The sequence below is a fragment of the Rhinolophus hipposideros genome, assembly GCF_964194185.1.
Source record: "Rhinolophus hipposideros genome assembly, chromosome: 20".
NCBI classification, from domain to species: Eukaryota; Metazoa; Chordata; class Mammalia; order Chiroptera; family Rhinolophidae; genus Rhinolophus; species Rhinolophus hipposideros.
Genome location: NC_138066.1, coordinates 52,433,978 through 52,461,135, shown reverse-complemented (window position 1 = coordinate 52,461,135; position 27,158 = coordinate 52,433,978). Strand labels below are relative to the sequence as shown.

The 27,158-nt window shown below is 58.9% G+C and overlaps 1 protein-coding gene across 4 annotated transcripts in view; it reads right to left on the bottom strand.

The window, feature by feature from the left end:
- BAIAP2 (BAR/IMD domain containing adaptor protein 2) overlaps nt 1-23,680 on the bottom strand; it is a 65,446-nt gene extending 41,766 nt beyond the window's left edge. For all 4 annotated transcript variants that reach the window (XR_013991934.1, XM_081028698.1, XM_081028697.1 and 1 more), the window contains exons 1-3: nt 23,512-23,680; nt 7,407-7,482; nt 4,676-4,762 (exon numbers count right to left, since the gene is read on the bottom strand). Coding sequence is in view for 3 of the 4 variants with exons in the window: in XM_081028698.1 (XP_080884824.1) it covers nt 4,676-4,762; nt 7,407-7,482; nt 23,512-23,565 (217 nt within the window). In the remaining variant the exon portion in view is untranslated. The remainder of the gene's footprint in view (nt 1-4,675; nt 4,763-7,406; nt 7,483-23,511) is intronic.
- Between the last annotated feature and the right edge of the window lie 3,478 nt (nt 23,681-27,158).

Sequence of the window (27,158 nt, the reverse complement as noted above, 5' to 3'; positions counted from 1 at the left end):
CCCACGAACTATAGCTCAAGAAAAAGATCAATCAATTGGACGTCATTAAACTTAAAGATTTTTGTTCTACAAACAGAAAAACGGAAAGCAGACCAGATTGGGAAAAAATATTTGCAAAATACATTATCTCAGAGAGCACGTCTGTCTAGAACACACAGAAAACTTTGACAGCTCAATAATATGACAAAACCCAACAGAAAAATAAAGAGGGGGGAGAGCCGAACAGATGCTTCACCAAAGAGGTATACGAACGGGGAATAAGCTGTGAGGTGCGCAACCTGTTAGCTCATGAGCGACGTGCCCCGCTGGGAGCTGCCCGAACGTCCACGCAGGAGGCCGATGGGCATGGGGCGTCCGCACGGCGCCCGCTCAGCACCAAGGCTGACGGGCTGTTGATACAGCAACCGTGGGCACGATGTGCAAAGCAACGAAGCAGATCAAAGCAGCCAGAGCCAGGACAGCGCAGTCCCCACGTGCCAGCCCACTGCACACACTCGAGCAAACGCACACTCCGTGCAGGAGTGTGGAAAGCTGTCGCTGGGCAGCAGGGCGCGGGAGGGAGAGGCGGGCGGCGTCTCGGGGGCCATCACCTCCATCTCGGGGGTGATGGAGCTGTTTGCTATCTTCACAGCGTGCCCCGTGTCATGCTCATCAAGCTGCCCACTGGAGACGTGTGTGGTTCACATGACGCCACCACGAAGCTGTGAACACAGCGGTCATGACTCCGTGTCTCGGCTGTGGCAAGGATTCCTGCCATCGTCCCATAAACACCGCATAGCTGACCTCAAGCAACACAGGGGTTGGGCGCCGAACCCTGGCACATTGAAAATCTGTATAAACTTTTCCTTTCCCCACCCATATATATTTTTCGATTCCCCTAAAATGTAGACGTCCCTCGGTGTCTGAGGGGAACCGGCTCCAGGACCCCGCTCTCCCCCCGTCCCCGAGCAGATACCAAAATCCACAGATGCTCAAGTCCCCTGCGTGAAATGGGGCTGATCAGTGCAGTCAACCCTCTGCATCTGCGGACTCCCAATGCAGAGACAAACCGCACAGTGTTTACTGAAAAAACATCCGTGTGTAAGTGACCCAGCTGGTCAAACCCACGTTCAAGGGTCAGCCGTGTAGTGATTTAAGCAAAAGTTGTCACCATTATATTGGGTGGGGCAAAGGGACAGTACGAAAACGCTAAATCCAAATCTCTACAATAATAATTCATTAGATAAAAATAAAAAGCATAAACTTGCCCTTTTAGATGTCTGGACACAAACAGCAAGAAAACAGTACCCAGAGATGAAGGTGGCTGCCTGGGGCACAGTGGGGGCGGCTTTTTAAACCAGGGCGCGTGTACTTGAATCAAAATTCACATCCCACCCATGGCATCCAAGAGCATGTGGAAACAACTGTGCACACAAACACTTGTACGCGCTTGCTCACAGTAGCAGTGTAGTCAAAAGGTGGAAACCCTAGTTTCCGTGGTGAATGGACAAAGAAAACGTGGTCCAGCAGGCAGAATAGCATTCAGCCGCAAAAAAGGAATGAAGCACTGACGAGTGTACAACACGGATAAACCTCGTGAACAGTTACCCGAAAGGAGACAGCTGCAAAGCTCACAGTGGACGTTGCACGACGCCATTCACAGGAGGAGGCCGGGCGGCCAGTGCAGACAGAGTGGACTACGGGAACAGGAAGTGAGTGCTGGTGGGCACGGGCCCTCTCGGGGGTGATGAACGTGTTCTGGAACCGCAAGTGGTGACAGTGCCCAAGTGTGTGGACGTGCTAGAAACCACAGAACTGTGCACTTCTGACGGGCGAGCTACAAGGCAGGAGAATTATGTCGCAGTAAAGCTGTTACCACGCTTCCCCGAAAACCAGACCTAGCCGGACAGTCAGCTCTAATGTGTCTTTTGGAGCAAAACACACACTATATGATGTATTATAACATATATTGTGTTATATACAATATACTATGTCATATCATTTTATATTAAAGACCCAATCATATAGTAAAATAAAATCTTACATTAAGGTCTTATATTAATTTTTGCTCCAAAAGATGCATTAGAGCTGATCGTCCAGCTAGGTTTTATTTTTGGGGAAGCACGGTACCAAAAGAAAAAACTGAACTCCCGGAGCTGGGCTGGTACGATACAAGCAGCAGGATTTGTTGGTCTCTGCCCCTGGTTCCTGACACAGCTCCTGAATCCCTTGGCATGTCCTGGAACAGGTGTGCCTTTTGTTCCGTGGAGTGGCTCCTGGCTGGGGACTGGTCACCAGAGAGACCAGACGGTGACTGATTAGAAGTTAAAACTTTCAGCCCCATCCTGCCCTCCAGGGAGAGGACAGGGGCTGGGGACTGAGTTACTACCAGATCATGCCTCCGTGCGGAAGCCCCACACAAATCCCTTCGTGGGGACAGAGGCGCCTGCGCCCCCCAGACCTCACCCTGTGTGTCCCAGCATCCGGCTATTGGTTGGGTGGTCACCGCATCCTCTAGGATAGACTGGTAAACCTAGGTAAGCACTCTCCTGACTTCTGAGAGCCATTCTGACAGGCTATCAGACCCGAGGAAGGGGTCGTGGGAACCCCCAAGGTGTAGGCAAACTGACAGGAGTGTGGGTAGGTGGGGTGGGGACCACTACTGCCCCTGGTCTCGGCAGTGGGGGCAGTTGCGTGGGTTGGAGCTCTCAGCCTGTGGGGTCTGCACTGAGTCAGGTTCAGCGTCCGACTGAACGGACAGGGACAGCGGCAGGGGCCTGAATGAACTGGAGAACTGGCTGGTGTGGGACCCCCCCATTTGGTGTCCAGGCGCTTGGGGTAGAAGGGACACAGTCTTCCTTTGGCTGGCACCGCCCAGCCACCTCTGCAGACGCACACAGCAGGAACTCCTATTTGGTAATGGACCCCACACTCCAAATAAGCCCCAGGAGAGATTTCAAAATGCACCAGCCTACCGGGAGCCCCTGATTCAGGCCGGAGCCCCATCAAGCTCCCAGAGCAGAGGGACGCTCTCCCTCGGCACCCTCCCGCATGCTGACACCAAGCACGAGGCCGTCCGGCCTGCCCACCAGGCTTGCTGTGGCAAGGACCCCAAGCAAGGACTGCCAGCCGGAAGTTCTGAAACCTCAGCCCCATCTTGGGCATGCCCGCCCTGACTGTAGGGCCTTACGGGGACTTGTTTTCCCAGGGACAGACCCAGGCACTTCTGCATGTGAGTGTGAGCACAGGGAGAAGGCACACCTGGTCCTCGAGCACGTCTCCCCACAGCCAGCACGTGATTCTCCCCGATAAGAAAAGGCCCCTTTTACAGACAGACAGGAGCCCTGTGCAAACACACTGGGACTTGCACAACACTTGACACCCCTCCAGGGAGGCCCAGGAGTGCCAGCCGGGGCCCGCCTGAGCCTGCAGCCGGCTGGTCTAGCCACTGTTTGTCACAAAGGTGTCCAGGCCTCCATTCACCCAAATGTCCTACATGTCACCACGCAGGCTGAACCTGCAGGCCTGACCACCGCAGCGCTCTCACGGGGCTGCCAAGGGCAGGGCAGCTCTGCGTGCACGAGACCAGAAGGTTTCCCGCCAGAGGTGGAGAGCAGCACGACCCTCTGCACACAGAAGCAGAGCCCAGCCCTGGTCACTTGTGTGGTCAGGCACGTCCACACAGCCGCCTGTCCCTGCTCCCTCCGCCTTCTTCCTGCCCAGGCAGGTCCCACAGTATCTGTCAACACAGCAGCTGCGTTTTCACACTGGTCTCACGGAAACCTGGACACTGCCGTTGCTGTGCCCGGGCAGCAATCACAGGACACAGAGCTGCAGGCCTGCGGGGACGGTGCTGGGCCTTCATGTCCCCAAACAAGGGAGTGGCACAGGCCACTGCACAGCCCTGCAGCAGACAGGCCCCATTTCCGGTGCAGGACGTGTGAAAAGTGTAAAGGGGGATGAGAGCAAGAGGGGCAGCGACATGACAGTCCTTGGCCTGAGGCCACCGCAGGGGGACAGGCTGCCCCAAGCCTGTCGACATGACCCAGGGCCTCGGGTGACGCAGGGGAGCTCATGGCCTGTCATGTTTCATACTATGTGCCTTCATTACAGAAGTAACATGAGGTCATCATACAAAATTTGCAAAACAGAGAAAAAGCATAAAGAAAACAACAACCCCTCCTGGGAACCCCACCTGTTCCGCTTCCGGGGTCTCGTCCTCCACTTGTCACAGGACGTGGATGCTCACAACGCATTTTTACAAAATGGGGCCCACCAGGCGACGGGGCTGCAATCTTGCCACTCGTTTTTATACCAGAAACGCTTCCCCATGTTACTAAGTGCCATCACCTGAGCCCAACTTCTTACACGGCGGTCCCACATCAGCCGTTCAAGCTTTGCCATGAACACCTGTAAGCGTGGGTTTGCCCCATGTCCTCACCTGGGCCGTGCTTCTCAGGATGACGGAGCCACCAGGGTGAGTTGCCCGCAGCACCTCAGGCTGCCTGGTGACCCCACCGTCAGCGGGGTGTGCACCTCACAGCCCTAGCCAGTCTCAGGGATACAGTCATTTAGGAAAAGCTTCCCTAATTGCACAGCTGAAGCCCGATCCCAAATCAAAGACGGACCAAACACAGGACAGGACCCCAGACCCGCTGGGCATATCCAGTGACTTGGGACCTCCGGGCCTTCTTACCGAGTTCCTTGGAGCCCTGGCTCTCGCTGGCCAGCTCGCCCATCTTCACAAGGGCATCGAAATAGCCTTTGGCAGCATAGGTGACACCTGAGAGAAGAGAGAGAGGGATGAATTTCTTACTAGAGACTGACGTCCCCGGCAGCCAGCCTCTGTCCGCACACACGTCTGTCTGGGCTGGACCTGACCCCCTCTTGCTGATGTTCTTCTTTGGTTCCGACGTGAGGGTTCCTTTCCTTATTAGAACCCAGTGTGCGTACAAGTGCCAAGCTACTCAGGTCCTGTGCAGGTGTGGTACCTGGTGGTTGGAGGGGAGGAGCGCTGAGCAGACCTCGGAGACAAAGACCACTGCAGCGGAGAAACCCGCAAGGCCGGTGGGCAGGAAGCCAGCTACTCAAAGCGCGGGCAACCTGGACAGAGCCCTGTTCCATCACTCCCTGGTCTCAGCAAGACGTGTGGCTGGAAGCGAGTCATGCTGCTCACAGCAGCTCAAGTCACCACTGCTGCTGGGGAGAGGGACTTCCCACCACTCCCCACGGGGGCTCGTGACCTAATCACACGGGAGCCTGACTTCTCATGGGACTTGGAAAGCTTAGAGCTGGCTGAACTCCATGCCCGGCGCCTGCTGCCTGGAGTGGAGCTTCATCCTGCGGGAAAGCGGTGACCCTCTGGAGACCCTGGGTGTGCCAGGCAAACGCCAGCTGGGGAGGAGCCCCGCCTGCAGCCACCAGTGGAATAATTGCAATGCCTAATCCATTTTCTACAGAACCCAGTTAGGGGCTTGTAACCCGGCACTTTATCAAATTTTATTTAGGTGTTTTCAATTAAGCACACACAGTTTGTTCTGCAGCCCAGGAGCACACGCAGGCTCCGTGCCCAGCCAGCTGAAGTGTGTCTACTGCAGGGGGAGGGGTTCCCTAAAATGTACGAAAAAAGGTCAAACTTGGCACAAGTCTGGCTCTGGGGAGGCCGAGTGCAGCTGAGGTGACGATGGTGATGGGGCCACTGAGCTCATCTGCTGGGGCCTTCCAGGAAAACAGCCACAGGGAGGAAACCTCCTATTCTCCACACAGTTCCCTGGAGAGTCTCAGGGGGGCCCAAGTGGGGGACAAAAGGTCCGGAAGGAAACCTGTGTCTCACATCAAAGAGCCCGTGCAGAAACCAAGGAGGAGGCCGGTGGCGGCCAACTCACAAGGGGCCCGGACCTGGGAAGGAAATTCCGTCACTCCACGGGAAAGCCACCTGGGGGTAAGAAGTGCCTCACAGACGACAGCCCTGGAAACCGCCATCGGTCGAACCATGTGAGGCCAAGCCCATCTCCACGGCTGAAAGTCCTGGCACTTTCGAGCTCCCTCTGTGTGCACAGGAAAAATCAGGCCCAGCCAGGAGGACGTGAAAGCCCGGTCTGGTTCCGAGGGGTGGGAACGAGCTTTCTTGGGGAGTCTGAGGGTCGTGCGTCCGGCAGCCTCCATGCCAGCGCCAGCCCTCCTGCCTCCTCGGTCAGTCCATCAGCATCGCAGACGGGACGCAGCTCTCGGACGACACACAAGAGCTTGTCCTAGGCAACTGCGGGGGAGGGGGCCCAACACAGGACCCAGTGCATTTGACAGCCAAGGCCTCTGCTGTCAACTTCGGTGGGGGGTTACGGGGGAGGAGGCCACTGCCACAGCCTGAGACCTGCCACTGTCATAAGGCCCGACAGGCTGGGTCTCAGCTCCAGGAAAAACAGCTCTTCCCGACGGCTCTGATAGGACAGGACCGGTGCCTAAGGAGCAGGTGCCTCCCGGCTTCCTTCGGACCTCACAGGCCTCTGGGGCACTCGGAGAACCTGGTGGGGTGCTGGTGCAGAATACGTGTGCTCCCTGCAAGCACAGGGCTGTGCCGGGGTCCCCACTGCCACCCAGGACCAGGAGATGGCCGGGCTGCCTGTCCATGCCATCGACCCCTGCTGTCCTCCTGCACTTTGGGCACAGTCTGTGTGGACACTGATGCTGCTCCTCTTTGAAAGGGTCAGCCCTGTGTGGTGGTCCCCGAGCAGGAAGGACCAGGGTTGTGGTGGACGGCCAGGAGACCCTCTGTCCCCAGGCATGGTGAGCAGGCAGGACTGTGCCCAGACACCCCACCTGGACACCAGTAAGGCCACTGCCCAGGGACAGGCAGATCCTGCGGGTGCTGTCCCCAGGTGACGGTGGGGGTGAAAACAAGAGCCAACAGTTGCTCCAGCCTCTCTTTGCCGCCTGCAACCTGACGGCCCACTGAACACAGCTGCCACGGGCAGCTGACAGAGACTGGGGCACGTTCCAGGGACACAGGCACCTCCCTGCTCATAAAAATGCTGTAATTAGAGTGACACCCTGCCTCCCAACTTGGGCAGACCTGGTCAAGTGTGTGGGGGACCTGTGGTCTGTGCTCAAAAACATGGAGACCTCTAACTCAGACGCCCCATGGCCCCTGCTCGAGCCGCACCCCCCAGTGCCCTGTGTGTGAGCCACAGACAGGCCACTAGCCAGAGAGGTGCTGAGGGCCCCAAACCGAAGGCCACCACCGGCCCTGACGGCTTCACCTAAGCCCGATCCCACAGATTCAACACAGACCAGGACCAGACCCCGTGCTCTCATCACACCACAGGATGAGACCAGGGACGGAGCCATCCCATCACTGGGACAGCCGAGCTTTGTCTCTGGGACGGCATGCCTCCTTCCGCTCTCGTCCACCTGCTGAGATGTGGCCTTACCTGCCAGGGCTTTCTCATAGTTCTTCCCCATGGCGATGAAGTTCCTCAGGCTGGGGTTGAACTGCTCCATGATGGTCTAGGGGAAGAGCAGAGGACACGTGTCAGTGGCACAGGCAACCAGGTGACCACGAGGACCAAGTGCAGGGGCATCACCTCCCAGGGGCCACAGAGAGGCTTCCTGGCTCCAGCCCCAGCTGTTCCCTTGAACACCCTTGGGCAAATACCCTTTCACATCTGTAACGTGGGGACAAGAACAGCACCTGCTGCGGTGGGCTTTGCGGCTAAACAGGAGAATAGGCCTAGGGCGCGTGGGGCTGGGCGTGACATATGGTGGCGCTCAGGTGCGGGGCTGCCGAGGTGCCTGGCCCGGCCTGGCAGGACTGGGTCGGCGAGGAAGGCCCTCCCGCCAGCCACACAGATGCTCAGCGCCTGGGAGCCCCCTCACTGGAGTCCCCACTCAATGCGCCAATTACCAGACAGCGGCTCTGACCGCGTCCCACAGCCTAACCACAGCCTGATTCGCGAACGGCAATCACAGACAAAGTGCCAGGCTCCGGGTCTGGTTGCCCAATGGACTGACATCTTGGTGCCAATGTCAGCAGTTCTTAGACTGAAGAAATTACATTTTTCACTTCTAAGGCCAAATAAATGTTTTGTTCTGTTTTTCCAACCTTTCTTCCACCTCCCCGCCCCCCACTCCGGTTCAAGCCGTTGTTTCTCAGTCTAGTTGTGTAGGACACAGCTCCCTGGACCAGCTGGTGTTATAAGCCTTGTGCTCCCCCCACTGCTGAGGCTGTCAGTCATCAGTCGGCCACTCACAGCAGCTCTCGCCGGATGCCGGATGCTGACCGGCCGCTCCTGGCAGCACATGGTAGCACACAACAACCCAGCTCCAGGGAGAACTGTTGTTCACAATCTTTGTTGTAAAGGGCGCAGCTCATTGGCCCATGTGTGGGAATTGAACCTGTGACCTCTGTGTTAGGAGCACAGGGCTCCAACCACCTGAGCCACCGGGCCACTCCCCCAAAAATGTTTTAATTACAAGGCATAATCACAGGCATGCACAAGAGCCAAATGCACTTCTCCGGGGAATCTGCCCTGACTGCTGAACAACAGCCCCAGCGAGAGAGGCTGGGAGGAACTTTCAGGGAAAATCCTGGCTTGACAACGTGTGTCTGGTCTTTCCTGAGAGTGAGAGGACTGTCACCAGGACGGGAAGCACCGATTCTGTGGGACCACGGAGGCCCAGATGCTGCTCGTGGCAGAGGACAAGCCACGCGCCCCTGCCAGCCCCACACTGTTGCCGCTCCGGCCCCAGTAAAGCCCTCCTGACCCCGCTCCTGACCCTCAGTCAGCGGGACTAACACCGTGACTCCGAGCAGGACACTGGGATCTGGCTCCCGAAATCCAGCTATCTAGTCCGTGCTCCACCCACCTGCCCTGAGGTGTGGCCAGGAGGGTCAGCACAGAGAGGCACTGAGGCCCACGGAGGGGGTGCCCACCGGGCTCTGCTGTCTGGGGCACCCGGGACCTGCTGTGATCACCAGAGCTGAGGCACAGGGGGACACAGCAGGGACTCCATCCCAAGGGCCTACAGCACACGTGCAGGTGGGGAAGGGAGCCCTCAGCTGATATGAGAAAGCAGGGAACTGAAGCACGTTGTGGAGGCAAGGAGAGACGCAGGCGGGACAGTGCAAAGGCCCAACGCCAGGGCCCAGTGGGCAGGCACGTCAGGGGACAGTGTGACAGTGTGAAGGGGGCAAGGAGCGGTGTAGTCACGGGCCAGAGAGCCAGGCAGTCTGAGTACATTTCAGAAGGACCCCTCTGGCTGCTGGGGGGTCAACTGTAACCAAGGGCACTGGCAGATATAGGGGACCCAATGGAGCTGCTCAGTGGTCTCAGAGGTGACGGCCGGAGTGGAGTGGGGCCGCCCCACAGGTCCTGAACACGACGGACCCTGATGTGGGCTGAATGGGGTGAGGAGTGGGGGACAGGATGCAGGTCACTGGTCTGGGGACCAGACCCTGCAGTGGGGAACGCAGAGTCAGACACATCATATCTAGGGAGTGCCTGGGACTCGGGGTGGAGATGCCACATCATGGGCAGCAGGGTAAGACAGATGGTGTCTGGGAAGGACTCTGAACAGGAGGCCAGGTCTGGGGTTATCAGCCCAGGGATAATGCAAGGGCTTGGCGGAGCTCATGGTCAGGCTGCTCCAGCCGCCACGCAGACCTCAGTGGGGCAGAGAAGCCTCCGGAGCTGGAGTTCATGCAAATGGAAAAGAATAGAGGCCGCGTGCAAGCCTAGGGAGGGCGGGTCTGGTCGCGAGGCTGGTGTTCCGGTGTGCTCGTGTGCACGTGTGTGCTCATGCACACGTGTGCTCGTGTGTGCTCGTGTACATGTGTGTGCTCGTGGGCATGTGTGTGCTCGTGGGCATGTGTGCTCGTGGGCATGTGTGTGCTCGTGGGCATGTGTGCTCGTGGGCATGTGTGTGCTCGTGGGCATGTGTGTGCTCGTGGGCATGTGTGCGCTCGTGGGCATGTGTGCGCTCGTGGGCATGTGTGCGCTCGTGGGCATGTGTGCGCTCGTGGGCATGTGTGCGCTCGTGGGCATGTGTGCTCGTGGGCATGTGTGCGCTCGTGGGCATGTGTGCGCTCGTGGGCATGAGTGTGCTCGTGGGCATGTGTGCTCGTGGGCATGTGTGTGCTCGTGGGCATGTGTGCTCGTGGGCATGTGTGTGCTCCTGTGTGCACCTGTGTGCTCGCATGTGCAGGTGTGTATCTGTGTGCTAGCTTGTATGCATGTGTACTTGTGCGCTCACATGTGCCTATGTGTTCACGTATGTGCCGGAGTGTAAATATGCATGCATGTGCTTGTGTGTGCCTGTGAGCTCACATGTGCATATGTGTGCTCACATATGCACGGAGTTTCAGCATGTGCGTCTCACTGTAGTGACAAATGCAGGCCTGAGACGCTGCCATAGAAGGTGGGCATTCGAGGTCTTGTGCTCTCGGGACCTGGCTGCCAGGACCTCGGCAGCCCCCACCCCCACCCTGGCCCATTCGGAAGAGGAGGCCCCACCCCAGCTCATCCTCTGAGCCCCATTCACATCCTGAGTGACAGCAGGAAACAGGCCAGCAGCCACCCAGGCCAAGCATGGGGATTACCGTGGTGGCCCACCCACGCCCTCCCAATGACACATGGGGACAGCTGCCAGGTTTCACTTCCTTAGCACAAGGGCTGAGCTCACCCACGAGGAATGTGGGAGCAAGTGGGCAGGACGGGCACTGGGGTCCCAGCCAGGCCACCTGGGCAGGGCATGGCCTGTGTTGCACTGAGAGGGACGGGTGGCCAGGACTGGGCCTGGTCACACAGGTGCTGCTGTCTTGCCCGGATGTGATGCCCTGAGGGAAGGTCAGCCGTCACAGTGCAAATGCCCACTGCTGGCCTGGACGGGGTCACAGTGAATGGTCACCCACCCAGCTCCGGGTCACTGCATCTCCCAGAACAATGGCACCCAGAGACCAGCCAGGTCCATGACAACTTCATTGGGAGGGACCCCAGTGGCCCACGAAGGGCCAGCCCCTCCTATGAGGGGGGTCCTCTCTGGCGGCATCTCTCAGAGCCCGAGTCCCTAGCCAGTCCAGGGCTCAGAGGTATTTGGACCCGCTGGGCTGTGCTTTGGCCCCAAGATGGACCCAAACCACCCTCAGAGGCCTCGCCAGGGCTTCCTGCCCCTCATGGCCTGGCACAGCTCACCCTGGGGGAGTACTCTCCATGCCCGCCCCCACCCTCACTCCCCGAACCAAGGCCGCGCAGCTGTCCCACGCACCCACTGGCAACTCGGGACCCTGGGAGGGGCCCTGGGTGCCATGGGGTCATCACGTGGGGGAGGGTCTGTGCATCTGTGACCACACTGCACTGACAGGACAGCTATAGCTTTTTGGGGGCTCTGCTCAGAGGGAGCTGAGACCCACACGCCAACAGCGTCCACAGTGCGCGCCGTGGGGTGTGAACGTTGGGAGGGGAAGCGAGCATCTCTTCATTACTGACGCCGCAGGGAGGACGTGAGCAAACCCGGGGACGCTGCTGTCCCGGCAGAGAGAAGGAATGGCCCTCTGCACAGCGGCCTCCGGCAGGACGCCTACACACTGTGAGCCTGTGGTCCTTGGGCTGTGGGCACCCAGGGCCCCAAGGTGCCCGCCCCACGCCTGTCACAAGACTCAGGGAGCTGGCATAGAGGTGCCACAGGACCCTGCTCTGCGACCACCCTCCCCCAGCCATGACTGAAATCCTACATGAGCCACGACCAGCAGTGTCTTCAAACTCTGGTACCTGCTCTATGAAACCCCAAATGCTGTCGCACGTGGCGACTGTTCATTCCTTGTGTAGCTTTCCTGGGCCAGGACAACATCCACTTAGCAATGACACATTCTCACTCAGTCACCGGTTCATTCAGTATTGATTGCAGGCCACCCTCCAGCTGCCAGGAGCACACTGCGGAAGGGGCAAGGTGAGGAGGGGTCTCTGCCAGAGCCGCTCCCAAGCTCACGCGCCTTTGGTTCACGCTCACTCTCTCGCCGAGATGTCACTCAGCTGGATGTTCCTGCTGCCCCTGAAGTCACAGGAAGCCAGGCCTTAAGCACGGCTCCACTGTGGAAGTACCCGGCTGCCCCTCTAGCCCCGGGGACCCCAGCCAAGACCCCAGCCTGCACTCCTACAGGAGCCAGTAGGAGGGGCAGAGTGCAGCTGCAGAGGTGGTTGTCTGTCCCCAGGAAAGGACAGGCCACAAGTCCCGAGACGTCTTCTTGCCTGGCCGGCTCCTGGCCACATCCTGGACAGTGACAGCCATTTTTGTTTTTCTTCAGTCATGGGTCTGCCGAGACAGTGAGGAGAAAGGGCAGTGGAGACCACCCCCCAACTCGGGGGAAGAGGGGAGCGGCCAACACGTTTCTGGGAAGGAGCTCAGCCGAGGGCCTGTGCTCCTGGGCCCTGGGCTTGTTTATTCCTGGGCTCTGATTCCCAGCCCCTCCCCAGCACTTTCCTGGCAAGTCTGCCACAAACAAAGTTTCTCTGCTGACAGACAGAGAGGGAGGGCCATGCCTTCATGTCCCCTCCACCCCTCACACACAGCAAAGGAAGGAGGGGTGGTCATCCTGTGTGCACATGGGGACGTATGTGGCTGAGCCAGGCTGCATTTTCTCTATGCTCGCCACACCTGGAAGAACAAACTGAAGGATGATATAACACCAGGACTCCACCTGGCTGCCTGCGGAGGTGTGGCCTTTACACCCCCATCACCTGAATCCCCACCTGACTGGTCTGTGTGTGTCATTGCTCCATTTTACGGATGGACAAAGAGAGGCATAGAGAGGTTAAGAGCCTGCCTGTGAGTTCCTGGTGGAGCCATAGGCCAGCTGCACAGCTGGGCTTGTCCCTCTTGCCACACGGGCCCAGCACTGTCCTGAAGGGCCGCCAGGACAGGACCAGGTGCCACCAGGCAGCCCCACCTGCCAGGGCTCCCTCAGAAGCCATGTTCCAGTGATATCACAAGAGTAAGGCTGAGGCGGCTCCCCCTCTGTGTCCCCCTCTCCAGGAGGGCTGATACCAGGGCACCTTGTCATTTCAGGGCAGGGCCCAGTGCCTGCCCCATCTGCTCACCTAGGACACACGATCCCCAGTCTCCAAGGGCCCCAATGCCCAAATGCCCTGACCACCTGCCCTCATCTCCCACCTCTCTCAGGACTTGGAAGGATAAGCAGGTGCCAGCTCTGGGCAAGCCATCCAAGTAGTGCCACTGTCCAGGCACTGCCAGAGGAAGATGGGAGCCATCTTCCAAGCGGGGCCTGCCTGCTGCAGCCCCCACACACAAGGAATACCAACTAGCTGGGGCCCTGGGCAGAGGGCAGTCTGTCCCGCTTTAAAAACTGGGGCATCTGTCCTGGGGATCCCTCTTTTTTGGGGGGTCCCTTCTTAAAGGAACAAAACCAACCAGGAGTTCAGTGAGTGCTGGGAGGACTTCCTGGAGGAGGCAGACCTTGAGCTGGATTTCATGTGTTTAGAGCCAGATATAAGGTATGACTATACTCACACGTGGACAGAAAATGAGTAGATGCAACAGAAGCTTCCAGAATGAAACAGCCTATGAGGTGAGGATGGGGAAGTGAAGGGGCTGCAGGTGAGGCCCCTGAAGGAACAGGGACAAACCAAGCAGCCTGGTTATACTTTAACAGCACCACGCTCCCCTTCCCACGAGACTCCCCCACAGGCCATGAGCCCCCAGGGGCCACAAGGACAACCCCCGTCCACACTCAGGGCCTCCAGCAGGGACATGGCCAGGGCCACACAAGTGTGTGGGAGGCCAGCGAGGCGGCAGCCTCCTGAGGAGGGCGCATGAAAAACCACTTTGCAATGGGACCAAATGTGGGAAACAAAGCGTCTGGACTGTTCCAGAACAGAGACTGAAGTCCCCCATCACTGAGCGAGGGGTGGACAGGCAGGGCACAGCCTGGCCCTGCAGGAGGTGGAAGAGGGGCCTGGAGGGAGGCCGGGGACGGACTGCATGCTGCTTCAGGGGCCAAGAGTCACCCCAGAAGGGCTGTGGTCTGGGCCTGCTCAGCTTCCTACGAAGCCCCCAACATTATAATACAGCAACAACTTGTGTCTCTGCTACGGCACCCAGAGTGACCCCAGGGAGCACAGTGGCCTCACATCAGGAGGAGCCAAAGGGTGGGTACCCCTTCCATCACTCCTGGAGGCCCTGGAGGCCCTGGGACAGGGGACGGCCTGAGCTATGGGCGAATGACACCAGGACAAAAGATAAAATTCTGGCCAACTCCCCCGGTCCTGGCTTGAGGGCCAGGCTGTTCCGTGCTCCCCTCAGGGACAGGCACAAGGCCACACATGGATGAGGGAGGAGCAGCCTGAGCTCCAGGACCCCCCACCCCCACTCCCCTTCCAGGAGTCAAGGACCCTCACTGATTCCTTGGACCCCACAGCACCACTCCCATCCTTCTCTCAGGCACCCCAAGCCTGACCCCTTCTGAACGAGGTCCTGGGGACCTGGAAGCCCCAAGCTGGCTGGTGCAGCGGGTGCTGGGCAGGGTCTGTCACACGGTGAGCCACTCCCACAGGAACCAGACAAACCCCGTCAGACCAGGAGCCGAGAGCAGCAGGGTCCCAAAAGGGCCCTACTGGCCTGGCCACTTCCTTCCTGTCCAAGAGGACGTCCTGCCCGTCCTGAGCTCAGTGGGCACGGCCCCTAGAGTCACTGCACAGCGCGTTCCAATGTGCAGGCCTGGGCCACAAGCTCCCTGACCGCTCGGGCCTGGGGGGCATCAGCCCGCAGAGGGGTCTGTGTCCTCCAACCACCATCTGTGTGGTCAGGCTATGCCAGAGCCCTCGCTCCCATGGCTGCTTTCATGAGGAGATCCAGTGTGCTCCCCAGGAAATCTGTGTTGTCACAAACGGCGGACTGCCCTGTGATTGAGGTCGGAGGGAAACCCCTCGGGGCCTGGAAACAGGTTGCTGCAGTTCAGACACACAGCACCCAGACAACTGCCACTGTCCTGGCTGCTGCACTGGGGGTGGGGACCCAACGGCCCTCAGGGTGCTAGAGCTGAACTCGTCCCCTAAAATTTCATGTATTGGGGGCTGAACCCCCAGCACCTCCAAAGGTGACTGCATGTGGAGAAGGGGCTTCATGGGAGTAACCAAGTTGAAATGAGGTCACGTGGGTGGCCCTGATCCAGTGTGACTGATGGCCTTATGAGATTAGATCACAGACACACACGAAGGACGACCCTGTGGGGTACAAGCCAAAAAGAGATGTCTCAGGACAACCCTGCCGACACCTTGACCTTGGACTTCCAGCCTCCAGACTGAGAAAGAAGAGTCTACTGTTCAAGCTGCCGGGTCTGAGGTGCTTGTCTGGTGGCCTGAGCTGACCTGGCAACCCCACTTGCAGTGAGGCCTGATCCCAAGCTCTCATCACTGACAGCAAACCCAGACCTGGGTTCGCTTGGCCAGCTAGAACATTCCAAGGCCACTGACCCATGCTCATCCCTGTGAAGGCTCTGACCTGAGTCTCAGGGGCTGGGCTCCCGCTGGATGGGCTGCAGTCTCGGACCTGCCGCTCCCCCACTGCGCTTACGTCAAGCAGGTTGGTCAGCCCACTCAGGCGGCTGTCACACCGGAAACTCAGGCGGCTGGGCACGAGGAAGCCAGAGGGCGACAACAGAGCCCCAGCCGGGGCCTCCCCTCTCTGCCCCTGACCTGCTGGTCCCAAAGAACTTTCCATTCTTAAAGCTAATAATCGCAGCCACCACTTACCCAATACTTCCTACGTGCCATCGTCCCATTTAATCATTAATGAGAAAACGGTAACACAAAAGCTAAAACACTTACCCGAAGCTGGCGGGTACAGAGAAGCAGCAGGTTTGGAAGCCAGAGGCCCGGGCTCAGGCAGGCACCAGCCTCATCACTGAGGCTCCCCATCCAGCTGGCTCACCCAGGGCCCCTCGTGGAGCAGATTTGGGGATAAACAAGGTCATGCACGCACAATTCTCAGGACCGTGCCTGGCCCGAGCCAACCATCAGAGCTTATTCACAATGGCCAGAGACTGCAAAGCCCAGGGGGAGCCTGGCTGATGTTCCGCCCTCCCCCCCCCCCAGTGCAGAGCCAGAGGGAGAGCACGAGATGTCCAGACCCAGGCACCGCCTTCAGCCCCCTCCCCGTGGGGCCTCAGCAACATTCCTGCAATCAGGACTCATGTTGCTGGCTTGACCGCAGCTCCTGGCTGAAGGGGGTGTCCAGTCCACCTCCAGGCCTGGATTCCCAAAGGCAGGACAAGCTACAGCCTGCACTCCATGGGTCCCTGGACTGCAAAGGACCTGCCTTCCGTGGGAGGGGGCAGGAGGGAGTACATGGTGGCATGGACAACAGGCCTCTTCTTGCAGAGCGTCACCCAGGGCAGAGGGCTCGACAGCCCCACCTGGGCTCAGAGCAGCAGAGTGTGGAGAGGCCCAGGCTCGTGTCATCTCGGGCAGCGAGCGGCACTTCTGCCTATCCCACACCCTGGCTGGAGGCAGCTGCCCTGGCAGGTCAGCTCTGACGGTGTGACAGCAAGGCCCCGCAGGGCACAACTCTAGCCCTGGGAGTGGGGCACACCCTCCCCCCACCCCCACCCCCCATCCCAAAGTAGAGATGTCGATTTCTGTCAGAGCACAGACACCTAGCAACTCCCAGGGCATGTCCTGACCTGTCATGGTGTGTGTCGGCACAGTGCAGGCCCACCTGCTGACTGTCCCCATTATGGCTGGGGGGGGCAAGCCTTAGTGACTTGAAGGAACTAAGTGACTAAGCCCTTAGTGAAACCACAAACCCCTTAGTGACTAAGCAGGAACGAGGGTCCTGGCTGTGGTCTGAAGACCTTTTATCACTGGGAATGCAGACTGCTACGGAAGGCAGTCTGGAGGGTCTTCAAAAAATCAGGATTAGAATTACCACGTGACCCAGCAATGGCTCTCCTGTGTATATACCTAAAAAATCTGAAAACATTTATTTGTAAAAACATATACCATGTTTCTCTGAAAATAAGACCGGGTCTTATATTAATTTTTGCTCCAAAAGATGCATTAGGGCTTATATTCAGGGGATGTCATCCTGAAAAATCATACTAGAGCTTATTTTCTGGTTAGGTCTTATTTTCGGAGAAACATGGTGTACGGCAATGTTCACTGGAGCTTTATTTAAGACACGGAAACAACCAAAGTGTCCTTCGATAGATGATTGGATAAAAAAATGTGATCTATAAATACACACACACAAGGGAATACTATTCTGCCATAAGAAAGATGAAACAGTGCCATTTGCGACAACATGGATGGATCTTGAGATTATTACGCTAAGCGAAATAAGTCAGACAGAAAAAGTCGAGAACCATATGACTTCACTGAATGGTGGGACAGAAAACTGAAAGCAACGAAGCAACAAGACAAAGAACAAAAAATCATAGACAGACATTAGTTTAGTGGTTACCAGAGAGTAAGGGGATAGGATGGTGGCAGAAGAGGGGAGTGGGGATCCAGTATACGGTGATGGAAGGAGAAGTGACTCTGGGTGGTGAGCACACAGTATGAGACATAAATGACGTATTACAGAATTGTACACTTGAAACCTATGCAGTTTTACTAACCACTGTCACCCCAATAAATTTAATTTAAAAAAAAAGAAACAAGAAACTGCCAGCAACAAAAATGGCAGAACAAGGGTCCGGGGCTTAGAAGAAAACCCCCCGACACACTCAGGACATGCCCCATCAGCACCCCCTGGCGCTCGAGGTACCCTGAGGCTGACAGCTGTCAGCCGGAACGAAGCTCAGCAGTCAGACTCTGCACGTGAGGACGTTTCAGGAAAACCCTGCCCACTTATTCACGTGTATTTGATACATGACTGAAAAAATCTGTCCAATTCTAGAGCTGCTCCCATAAGTAGGGAATATACACCCCAAGGCAAGAGAACGCGCTCTGCTTTGACCTACAGCCTGTTTCCTCCTGGTGGTCCCACAGCTCAGGGACACGTCTAGACACCTACCTGCATACGTGAGGTAGGACCTGGGGGTGCTGTCCACAGCTGAGGACAGGCAGACCTGGCTCCCCCCGGCCCCAGACACATGGAGCAGGCAGGAAGGCCTGCAGGGACCTGGCCGTCCTGGCCGTGCACGCTGCAGGGTGCAGAGAGGACGAAGCAGGATTCCTCTGGCTTTCCCACGGGCCACCGAGGACCAGACAAGGCGAGTGGAGTGCCTGCAGCACGTCAGAAGAGGGGTCACCTAGAGGCCCCAACTGTCCACGCCCCCCGCTGGGCACGGCACAGAGGTGTAGCCCCTGCCTGCCCCCCAAGGTTTCCAAGGTCACCTCCTAGAGACAGGACTTGTCTGCTGTGAGGTCCTGCCTTCCCATATGCAGCCACTGTCTTCACAGGCCCAGTTGTCCCCTTGAGCTTTCTGGTCCCCCCCCCCATTGGTGGACCAACACCCAGACCCCTAGGGCGCAGTAGGACCAACTACTTCCCAACTGACACCCTGGACTGAACTCGGGCCCTGAAGAAGAGGGACTTCCCTGTCTGCTTGGGGACATGAGTCTGCCACGGCCTCTACCCCAATGGGGTCTTGGGCCACTGCTCTGAGAGCAAGCAGCCCAAACAGCAGACCCATGGCAGAGGCGGTGACTGCGATACATATGTGGGCGCCCCAGAACCAAGCACTGATACTCACATGAGGCCACAGTTCCAGGTGTGGGGGGGCCCCCACACTCAGGGAGTCACGCTGAGTCACCTCACCTGGCTACTCAGGGGCACACCACATGGGGACAGAGGCTTTTCTCCATTAAGATCAGCCTGGGCACCGACCTCCTCCCAGGCCTACTGGCTGGCGCCGCTGGGTGCCCAGTGGGGACATGGCACATGCCCTGGCCTAGCCTGTGGCTTCTGGCTGGGCCCCTCGAGTCAGCTCGTAGCCGTGCAGCTGGGGGGTGGGGTGAGCTGGAGTAAGGTGCCTGCTCAGTCGGTGCCCGTTTGTAATTACTGCAGCGGTAAACAGCGGATGGCAGTGCAGCCCCTCCATGGGTCCCCCAGTGCTGTGTCCCGGGGGCACAGGGCACAGGCGTTTACCATCATGAGGGCTGACTCCACATCCTGAGGCCTCAAGGAAAACCGCCTGGGTGGGGTGGCTGGGAAGGCCGTGGGGCCTCAGCTCGGTGCCCCCAGGGCCAAGGCAAGAGGACAGCAGGCAGCTTGACCAGCACCCCATGGCACCCCCACACTGATCAGCTGCCCAGGTGTGCCCACCCAAGGAGGACGGCACAAGCAACATCCATCCAGGGTGCCACTCAAGGCTGAGTGGGGACGACTGAGTGGCAAGGCCAGCCCTGCATGCCACCCTCCTGGTCTTGTGGTGACATCTCGGGGCAGAACCCAGACCCACAAACTGAGAGGGGGGTGCCAGCCTGGCTCCCCGGCTGGGGAGGAAGGGACGAGGCCCTCCAGCTCAATGGCCAGTCGTCCCCTGACGGTGGCCTGTACCAGGCAGCCCAGCCAGCACTGCCAATGCTGGGGTGGGGGGCCATGCTGGCCCTCAGGGAGCTTCAGTCCAACACACAGCAGCAACAAGCCTGCACTTCTCACCAAGGACCGTGCCCCACGAGCCTGGGCCAGCACTGGACGTCATTCTGCCCGAGCCTCAAGCGCACAGATCAGTCTCATGAACCCACCGAGCTCCACAGCACAAGACGCGTGCTCAGGGAAGACCCTCCCGATCCAGGAGAGCCCCGCTCCCCAGCCCCACACTCCAACTTCCATTAGACCCCCTGCCAGACACAGCACCTGCCACCACGCGAGCCAGTTCTCTGGGACATGACCTGCGTCCAGGAGGTGCTGAAACCCATCAGCTCAGAGGTCAGTGCAGCATGGAAAGTGTCCGCTGCCTAGCTACACCAGAGGGGCTGGGAGACGCACTGCTGCTGGAACGCGCGGTGGGGTAGGGCGGACACCATTCAGCATTCTCGAGGAAGGGAGGCGCAGACAATCCCTTCAGGAACGGGGACAGCAGGCCCCATCATCTTATCAGAAAACAGTGCCCCAATGGAGCCTCCCTGAAAATACCTCTAAAACAAAGCAAACACAGCACCACACACACACGTGTGTACTCACACATTCACGTGCACACACACACACACTCGTGTACAGAGTTGGGCACAGCTGTGATTCCTCGCCTCCCAGCAGGCATTTCGTTGTCAAGGCCGTGCCTCTCAGAGTCCACTTCATCTTCAACCGGGGGTCTGCTGAGCTCGGTCCACTCCAAACACAGGCTTCTGATGGCTGCCAACAGTTTGATGTGACTGCCCAGCATGGGTGAGGATGAAGGGGGTCTGAAGTGAATGGCAGGGGACTTAGGGACCCCATGCTTCCCACCATTCCCCCAAACACCCCTCTGGAGGAGTGGGTGAGACGAGGTGGAGGGTACTGAGCAGGGCTGGGCAGCCAGGCCTTAATCAGAGAAGCCAGCAGTGAGCTCTCACCTGCTCAGGTGGGCTCCTTCCACCACCAACTTGCACCAGCCATCACCAGTAGCACCAGAGATGGCAGACCCAATACTCCTGGCTGCAGCGTATCCGCCACATGCCACTTTCGCAGGGCAGTGGCACCATGGCCGAGCCAGCTTCCCACAACAGCTGCAGGGCGGGGATGACCAGACAACCTCTGGTGACCAACCTGGCCATGTTGACCAAGGCCAAAGGGCCACCACACGGTGAAGAGCCACGCCTGATGCCTTCCTAGGGACGTTCACCTCCTCAGCCTGTCTCCCACCCCCTGCACCCTCAGGACAGGCAGAGGTCCATGGTACTCCATTCCTCCAGGACATGCCGGAGCTGCTGCCCTCAAAGGTCATCAGGTCACTCGGGAGCCAGGGCTTCTCCTGGGATGTGGGACCATGAGTAGAACAGCAATCCGACAGTCCATCCCAGGAATGAGGTGGAGCCGAGGCCAGCTGCTAAGTAGCCCCTTCAGCACTCAGGGACATCAGAGACCTCTCCTAAGAGGCTACTGTTTAGGCTTAATTTTGAGCAGCAGGTGCCCCCCCCCCATCCTCTGTCCCTGGCTGCCAGGGAATTACCCAGGGCTGCCCTGACAGCTAGGGTCTGATGTCTGCACTCCATTCTGTGGAGGGTCCAGCCCAGGGTCATGGTCTGAGGGCAAGTTCTCAATGGACTCTGGGAAGTCACTCTGCTCCTCTCCCCTTCACCTTCCATGAAATTCCCCGAAGACATGGATCCCACGGGAACTGGGCCACAAGGAAAGAGGTCAACCCTGCTCTACAGAGTCTTCCACAGAGGAGAATCAAAACTATACATTTTATTCCTGCATTTTTAATCAGCAAGACCAAGGACGAGTGTCCCTGCCTCTCTCTGCTCTGCCAAGGCAAACACCACTCAGAATTGCAGTCGAGGTGACCCAGGGGCCAAAGCAAACAGCTAAGCTGCAGCTCAGGGTGAGACCCAGCAGGGCCACATCCCGGACACTCGTCCACAAGCCGCCAACACAGGCACAGAAGCAGTGCCGTCCCGGGCCAGGCCAGAGGACCGGCTGGACCGGCCCGGAGCCACACACAGGTGGCTCTGGCTGTGTCCTGGCTGGTTTCTGCCTGGCCGGCATGCCAAAGCTGCTCAACCGGTACTGGCTCTGCTGAGGAACCCCGTGCTCCCGGGTGACAAAACAAAAGGTACCAAGGCACACAGTCCAAGGCTGGCAGGAAGAGCAGCAGCTACACGCCCAACCTGCCCCCTGAGCAGAGACACATACGGCCTGACGTGTCGGACCCCACAAATCCCAGGTCTCATTGCCACACCTTCCCACAGGAGCTCATGAATCACTGGACCCGCCGAACACAAACCACAGACTTGCCTGTTGAATGTGCGCCCCAAACCCTCTAGCCAGTTCCCAGAGGGGCTCCAAGTCCCCAAACACTCCATTCTAATGGTTTTCTGCCTCCATCCTGCTGACAGATTTCATTTCAGACTCCAGACAAATCACAGTCCCATCGACAGCCGCTTAGCTGTAGCTACATGCCTGACTGCCCACGGGTCATATGTCTCATCAAGACGGTCTGGGAGTCCCCAGAGCAAAGCCATGCCCCGTGCCCCTCCTAATTCTCGCCATGGAAGTTCCTGTTCAGTGGTTTCAGTGCAGAAGCAGGGGAACTGGGAAAAAACACTCTGCCCAGCACTTTTCTCCACCCCTGCCACAATGAGCAAATCCTGATGGAACTAATGGCTAATAACTGAATAAACCTTCTCCTCTGACAGCATTTGCAGAGGACCATGACCAGAAACGTGTGCCACAGATTCTACGCGACACCACACGTAACATCCCAAAGCTGCTCCTGTTCATGGCACTTCCGCGGCAGCCTGACTCCTGTGTGCCAGCAGCTCTAACATGGCTTCAGAACTGACCTAGCCAACCCCCACTCAGCTTCAGCATTCTTCCAGACGACCTCGCTGCAACTTTGGAACCTTTACTGAAGCTGTGCTGGAGTGCAGTCTGCCCACTGGGCTTCAGCTGAAAGCAAAGGGGCCGCCTCCAAAGCCTCCCTCTGCTGTCCACAGCCCAGCGAGGTTTCACAGGCCACTTGCTAAGAAGCCATAGTTGTTTAATACAATTAGAAACTGTTGCTCTGCCAGTGCGTTGCAATTCCATTTGGCTGCCATGAGCCAGCAACTGCCATGTAAATACCAACTACCCGGTCCTCCCAGCCTACCACTTAACCTTCAGACAGTTTCGAAATAAAGCCCAGCTTTGTCAGAAGACCGCGCGGACCGCCCCGGGCACAATCTCTCCCGCGAAAGGGCGTCTGCAACGGCAGTGGGCCTTGGGCCCCCGGGCCCCCGGGCCCGTTCTGTCGGGGGTAGGGGTCTAAACCGAGAAAATGGAGGCTGAAGACACAAAAGCCCCCAGGGCCTGTTTACGTGCGTACGAGGCACACAGGTGACAGGGAGGTCCGCCCAGGGGGCTTCCGGGTGACTCCCAGGAGGATGCGAATCGGAATCCGACTCTCCCCGCACCTCAGAGCAGAGGCAGGCGCGCCGGCCTCCTACACACCTAGTCTTCTCCTCCGCAGTTACATAAGATGATGGATTATCTGTCCACCCGGCCAACCTGCCCGCGCGACCTCCCACCTGGGCCACGAACCTTCGTGCCCGGGACGGAGTTGTGGAGAGGAAAGCCGATGGAGAAAAAGTGCCCAAAGGCTTGCGTGACCGCGCGCGGAGGGCCCACCACGCTGACCCGGGCAGGGCGACGCGCAACCGCGGCCCCAGACCCCGCAGCCCCGGACCCCGGCCGCCGCAGCCCAGGGCCCGCGCCCCTCTCCACTCCGTCCCGGGCGCGCGGAGGGGCGCGCGGAGGCAGCGCGGAGTGGCGGGGCGGGCGCGCCCGCGCACACCTGTGACCGACCGGCCGCCGCCGGGTCCCTGCGGCCACGCCGGAAAGACCCCCGAGGGCCAGGGGCCGCCAGGTCGGGCCCTAGCGCGCGGGAGGCGCGGGGCTCACCTTGTAGACATTTTCCGTGAGTCGGTGCATCTCCTCCGAGCGCGACAGCGACATGGTGCTGGTCCGGATGCACCACGGACCGGAGCGGGGGCGCGGGAGGCGGCGGCGGGACACAACCGGTGCGGGAAAGAACCGCACGGAGCTTAACCAGGAGCGCGGCCGTCCGCCGAACGCCACTTTTATACCCGCGCAGGCCCCGCCTCCTTCGGGCCCCGCCCCCGCCGCGCCCGCCCCCGCCGCGCCCGGATCAACACCCCCAGTCCCCCGCCCCCGCCCAGCCCGTCGCTGCTAGGTAACCGGCAGGCCCCGCCCCCGCAGTCTCTTCCCATTGGTGAGTTCCGGAGACGGGGGAAGGGGGCGGGGCCTGGGGGATCGCTCCTGGGTAGTGATTGGTCAGTGGTGCCGTCGATCGCGGGGGAGGAGGTGGAGGCGCGGCGCGGGCTGGGGCCCTGGGAACAGGCTTGGGGGGGCCCGGGCGACAGCCGGGCTGGGGGCGGGGAGGCGGGGGCGGGGTGGCGCAGGAAGAACGGAGCAGAAGGTGGGGGGTGAGAGGCTGCGGACGGCCGAGGCGCGTGGGAGCGGCACTTCGCGAAGTGTCAAGTCGGGGCGGCAGGGCCCTGGGCGTCGCTCGCCGAAGGCGGCCGGAGTCGCGGACTCGCGCTGGGCAGGGGACCGTCCCTTTGCACTGGGCGTTTGGACACTGGCCGCGCGGGCTTGCTGAAGGATGGGAAGAGGCTGGCTCGCTGCCCCGGGGGTCCGGCCCCGGCCCGGCACGTTCGGAAGTAAGTCCAGAAGGGGAGGGCGGAGAGGGGCCGGGAACCGGAGGGAGGGCCCGAGAGTGGGAGGCCCCTGGAGGGGTGTTCTGGCGGAGCAGGGCTATGGCTAAAATTCTGGAGAGGGGTGGACTCGGGGGGTAGGAGGGCTACAGAAGAGGACTGTAGGCGAGGGAGGGTTTGGAGGAGAATCCTGGAGAGGAGCAGATGGGGAGAGGCTCCTACAGGGAGGATGGGGGCCCTTGGGGGATCCTCCGCGTGGTGGAAGATCCTCGTTGGGGGCAGTTTTCTTGAGGAGGGAGGGTCTGGGGTGGTAGACGGGGTGGGGCAGGGAGAACCCTGGTGGGGTGGGAAAAGCAGGGAGAGGGGGCGCCTTGCTAGGTCCTCCCAGGGGGTTCTGCTGAGGAAGCTGACCCAACTGGCACACTAGGCTCCCAGAACAAGTCCCTCGGAGAAATAGTTACATAAATTAAAGTACCATACAGAAATTACTTGCTTTACATTATTAAACACCAGATCTGACTGTTTTTCCTGTAATTCAACCTGGCACTCTCCACCAGCATCCCATCCCTGGACAGGCTCATTCATGCCTTCAAGCGCAGGCACCCAGGGAGGTTCTGGGACCCACAAGACCTCTGGAGGAGCCCGGACAGACGGCAAGGGATGAAGACAGGAGCTGAAGGCCGAGTCTGTGTCCCTAATGGACCTACCTCATTCTGCCTCACGAGGACACACAGGAAAGGAAAGCCGAAGTCAGGAAGCGTTCCCTTTCCCCCCTCCACTTCAATCTTAAGCCTTCGTTCACCAACCTTTTCGGTTTAATTTCCTTCCCGCTATGGGCTAGCTTCCTTTTTCTTTACTGCTCGCAGTGTTTTAAGGTAGATCCCTGTGTAACTACTTTCTGGGTTTCTTTTGGTTGCAAGTGACAGAAAGCCCCCTCAAACTGGCTCTCCCGATGAGGGCCTTTATTGGTCCTCTTTCCCCTTCCTCCGTGCCAGCCTCATGCAGCACACACTTCCTCCCAGCAGCCCTGGGACTCATGCCCATTGACCCGCGTGGGGTCGTGGGCCAAGGTGGAGCTGGGTGGGCAGAGGGGAAGGCTGCTGCCCCCCCAGAGGAAGCGGAGTGGCTGGGACATGACAGGTGGGGGCTGGCAGGCTAAAACAGGGGTCTTGTCACTCTGGGAGGGGATCTTCTTGGGGAATGTTGTGAGCTGTCTGCTCCCATCAGTCACCAGACAGTAGAGGGAGGAGAGGGGCCTCCCCAGAAAAGCTCCCGTGGTCTCTAGCACCGCTCCACCCTCTAGAAGGTCCTGCTCCTGTCGCCTCACATTTTGTAGTGGCTGAGCTAAGAGGCCCACTCTGAGCCCGGCCTGCCTTCCAGGCCGGCTAATGGTTCAGCAGCCTTGTCCCAGGACTACCGTCTTCACCTGGCAGCTGGGCAGGAGGTGAGCAGCTGGGAGGGAAGCCATCAGTTAGAAGAGCATTCACGGAGCACCTGCCGCAAGTGAAAATGAAGGCGCATCGCACCTTGAAGCACTGAGAAGACGCACAGGGGCTGATAGCAGGCGCAGGACAGGACGTGGGTGGGGTAGTCCTACCCACCTAGGCATGGAGAACCAAGCTGAGAAAGTCAGCACCTTGCCTGATGGCTTCCATGAGCCACCAGCCTCCAGAGAGGTCTCCAGCAGGGGTGTGCCACCCCTTCAGCTGAAGGCAGAGGTCTGAGTCCCAGGCCGGGAGACCACCAGTGTCCTATGAGGCCTTTTCTAATTTTGTGGAAGCCCCCGCATTTGGCGGCAGTGTCTGGGTTTGGGGTGGAGCACCAAGGGTAAGGACCTAGGGCCTAAACGGGACAGGGCCAGGTGGTGGGCGAGATGAGAGGTCAGCTTAGGGCCAGCGTCCAGGATTCAGGAGGGCGTGCTTGTCCCAATACCTTTGTATGTTGGAGGTGCTCAGAGTCCTTTACAAACCCCACCTCGTCCCTTCTCACCTGGACTCAGTGTGTGTCGGTGGGCTGGGGGGGGGCTAATGGCATGCCTGGAGGTTGGCAGTGGTGCAGCTAGGAAATCACTGCCCAGCCCTGGGGTCTGGCCTACCCACCTCCAAGACCAGCAAGAAGAAGCCACTGTTATGATGAGAAGCTTTGCTCTTCCCACCTCATATGCAAAGGAGCAGCAAGAGAGCTAGTGCTGGCAGAGAGGGTCAGTCACCGGTACCCCAGGCCGTCTGTCCCTGCTCCAGACCAGAGTGTTCTTCCCGCACTGTGGGGGTGGGGTGAAGGTGGGGAGCAGGTTTCTGTAAATGAGCAGCTTATCAACGGCTGGAGAACACACACGTGGGCTGCAGCCTGCAGGCCGGTGGTTTTCCCTGTCACTTCTGACTGCCGGTCCTCACCTGGGCTGTCTGTGCGAGCAGGGAGGCGTGTAGCCATGGCGATGTTCCAGCACCCCAGCTCTGAACAAGAGGGTCCCCCCGCCCCGTGCACCGGCTCGGGCCCTCTGGCACGCAAGGTGCTGAGTTGGGGCCAGAGGCAGGAGCTCCTGACACTGCCCCCGACTCTGACCCCCGGCCTGCCACACCCCCAGTGGGTAGCCCAGGAGGAAAGGCTGGAAGCGGGATGATAGAACTGCAACTCTTCCTCAGCTTATTTTTAGCCACGTTATATAAGTGGCTTCATCTCAACGTCACATAGGGAGGGGGTCTCAGATTTAATTACAGGATGACAGCCTTTGCTTTTTAAGCAGGCTGTCCCTGCCAAGGCAGGCCCAAGGATTGAATCTTCGCGAAACAGAAGGAGCTCTTTATGAGGTGAACCCAGCAAAACAAGGGTTTTCACCTCCGTGTCTCTCTGACTGGCCTCACCTGGTTTGGC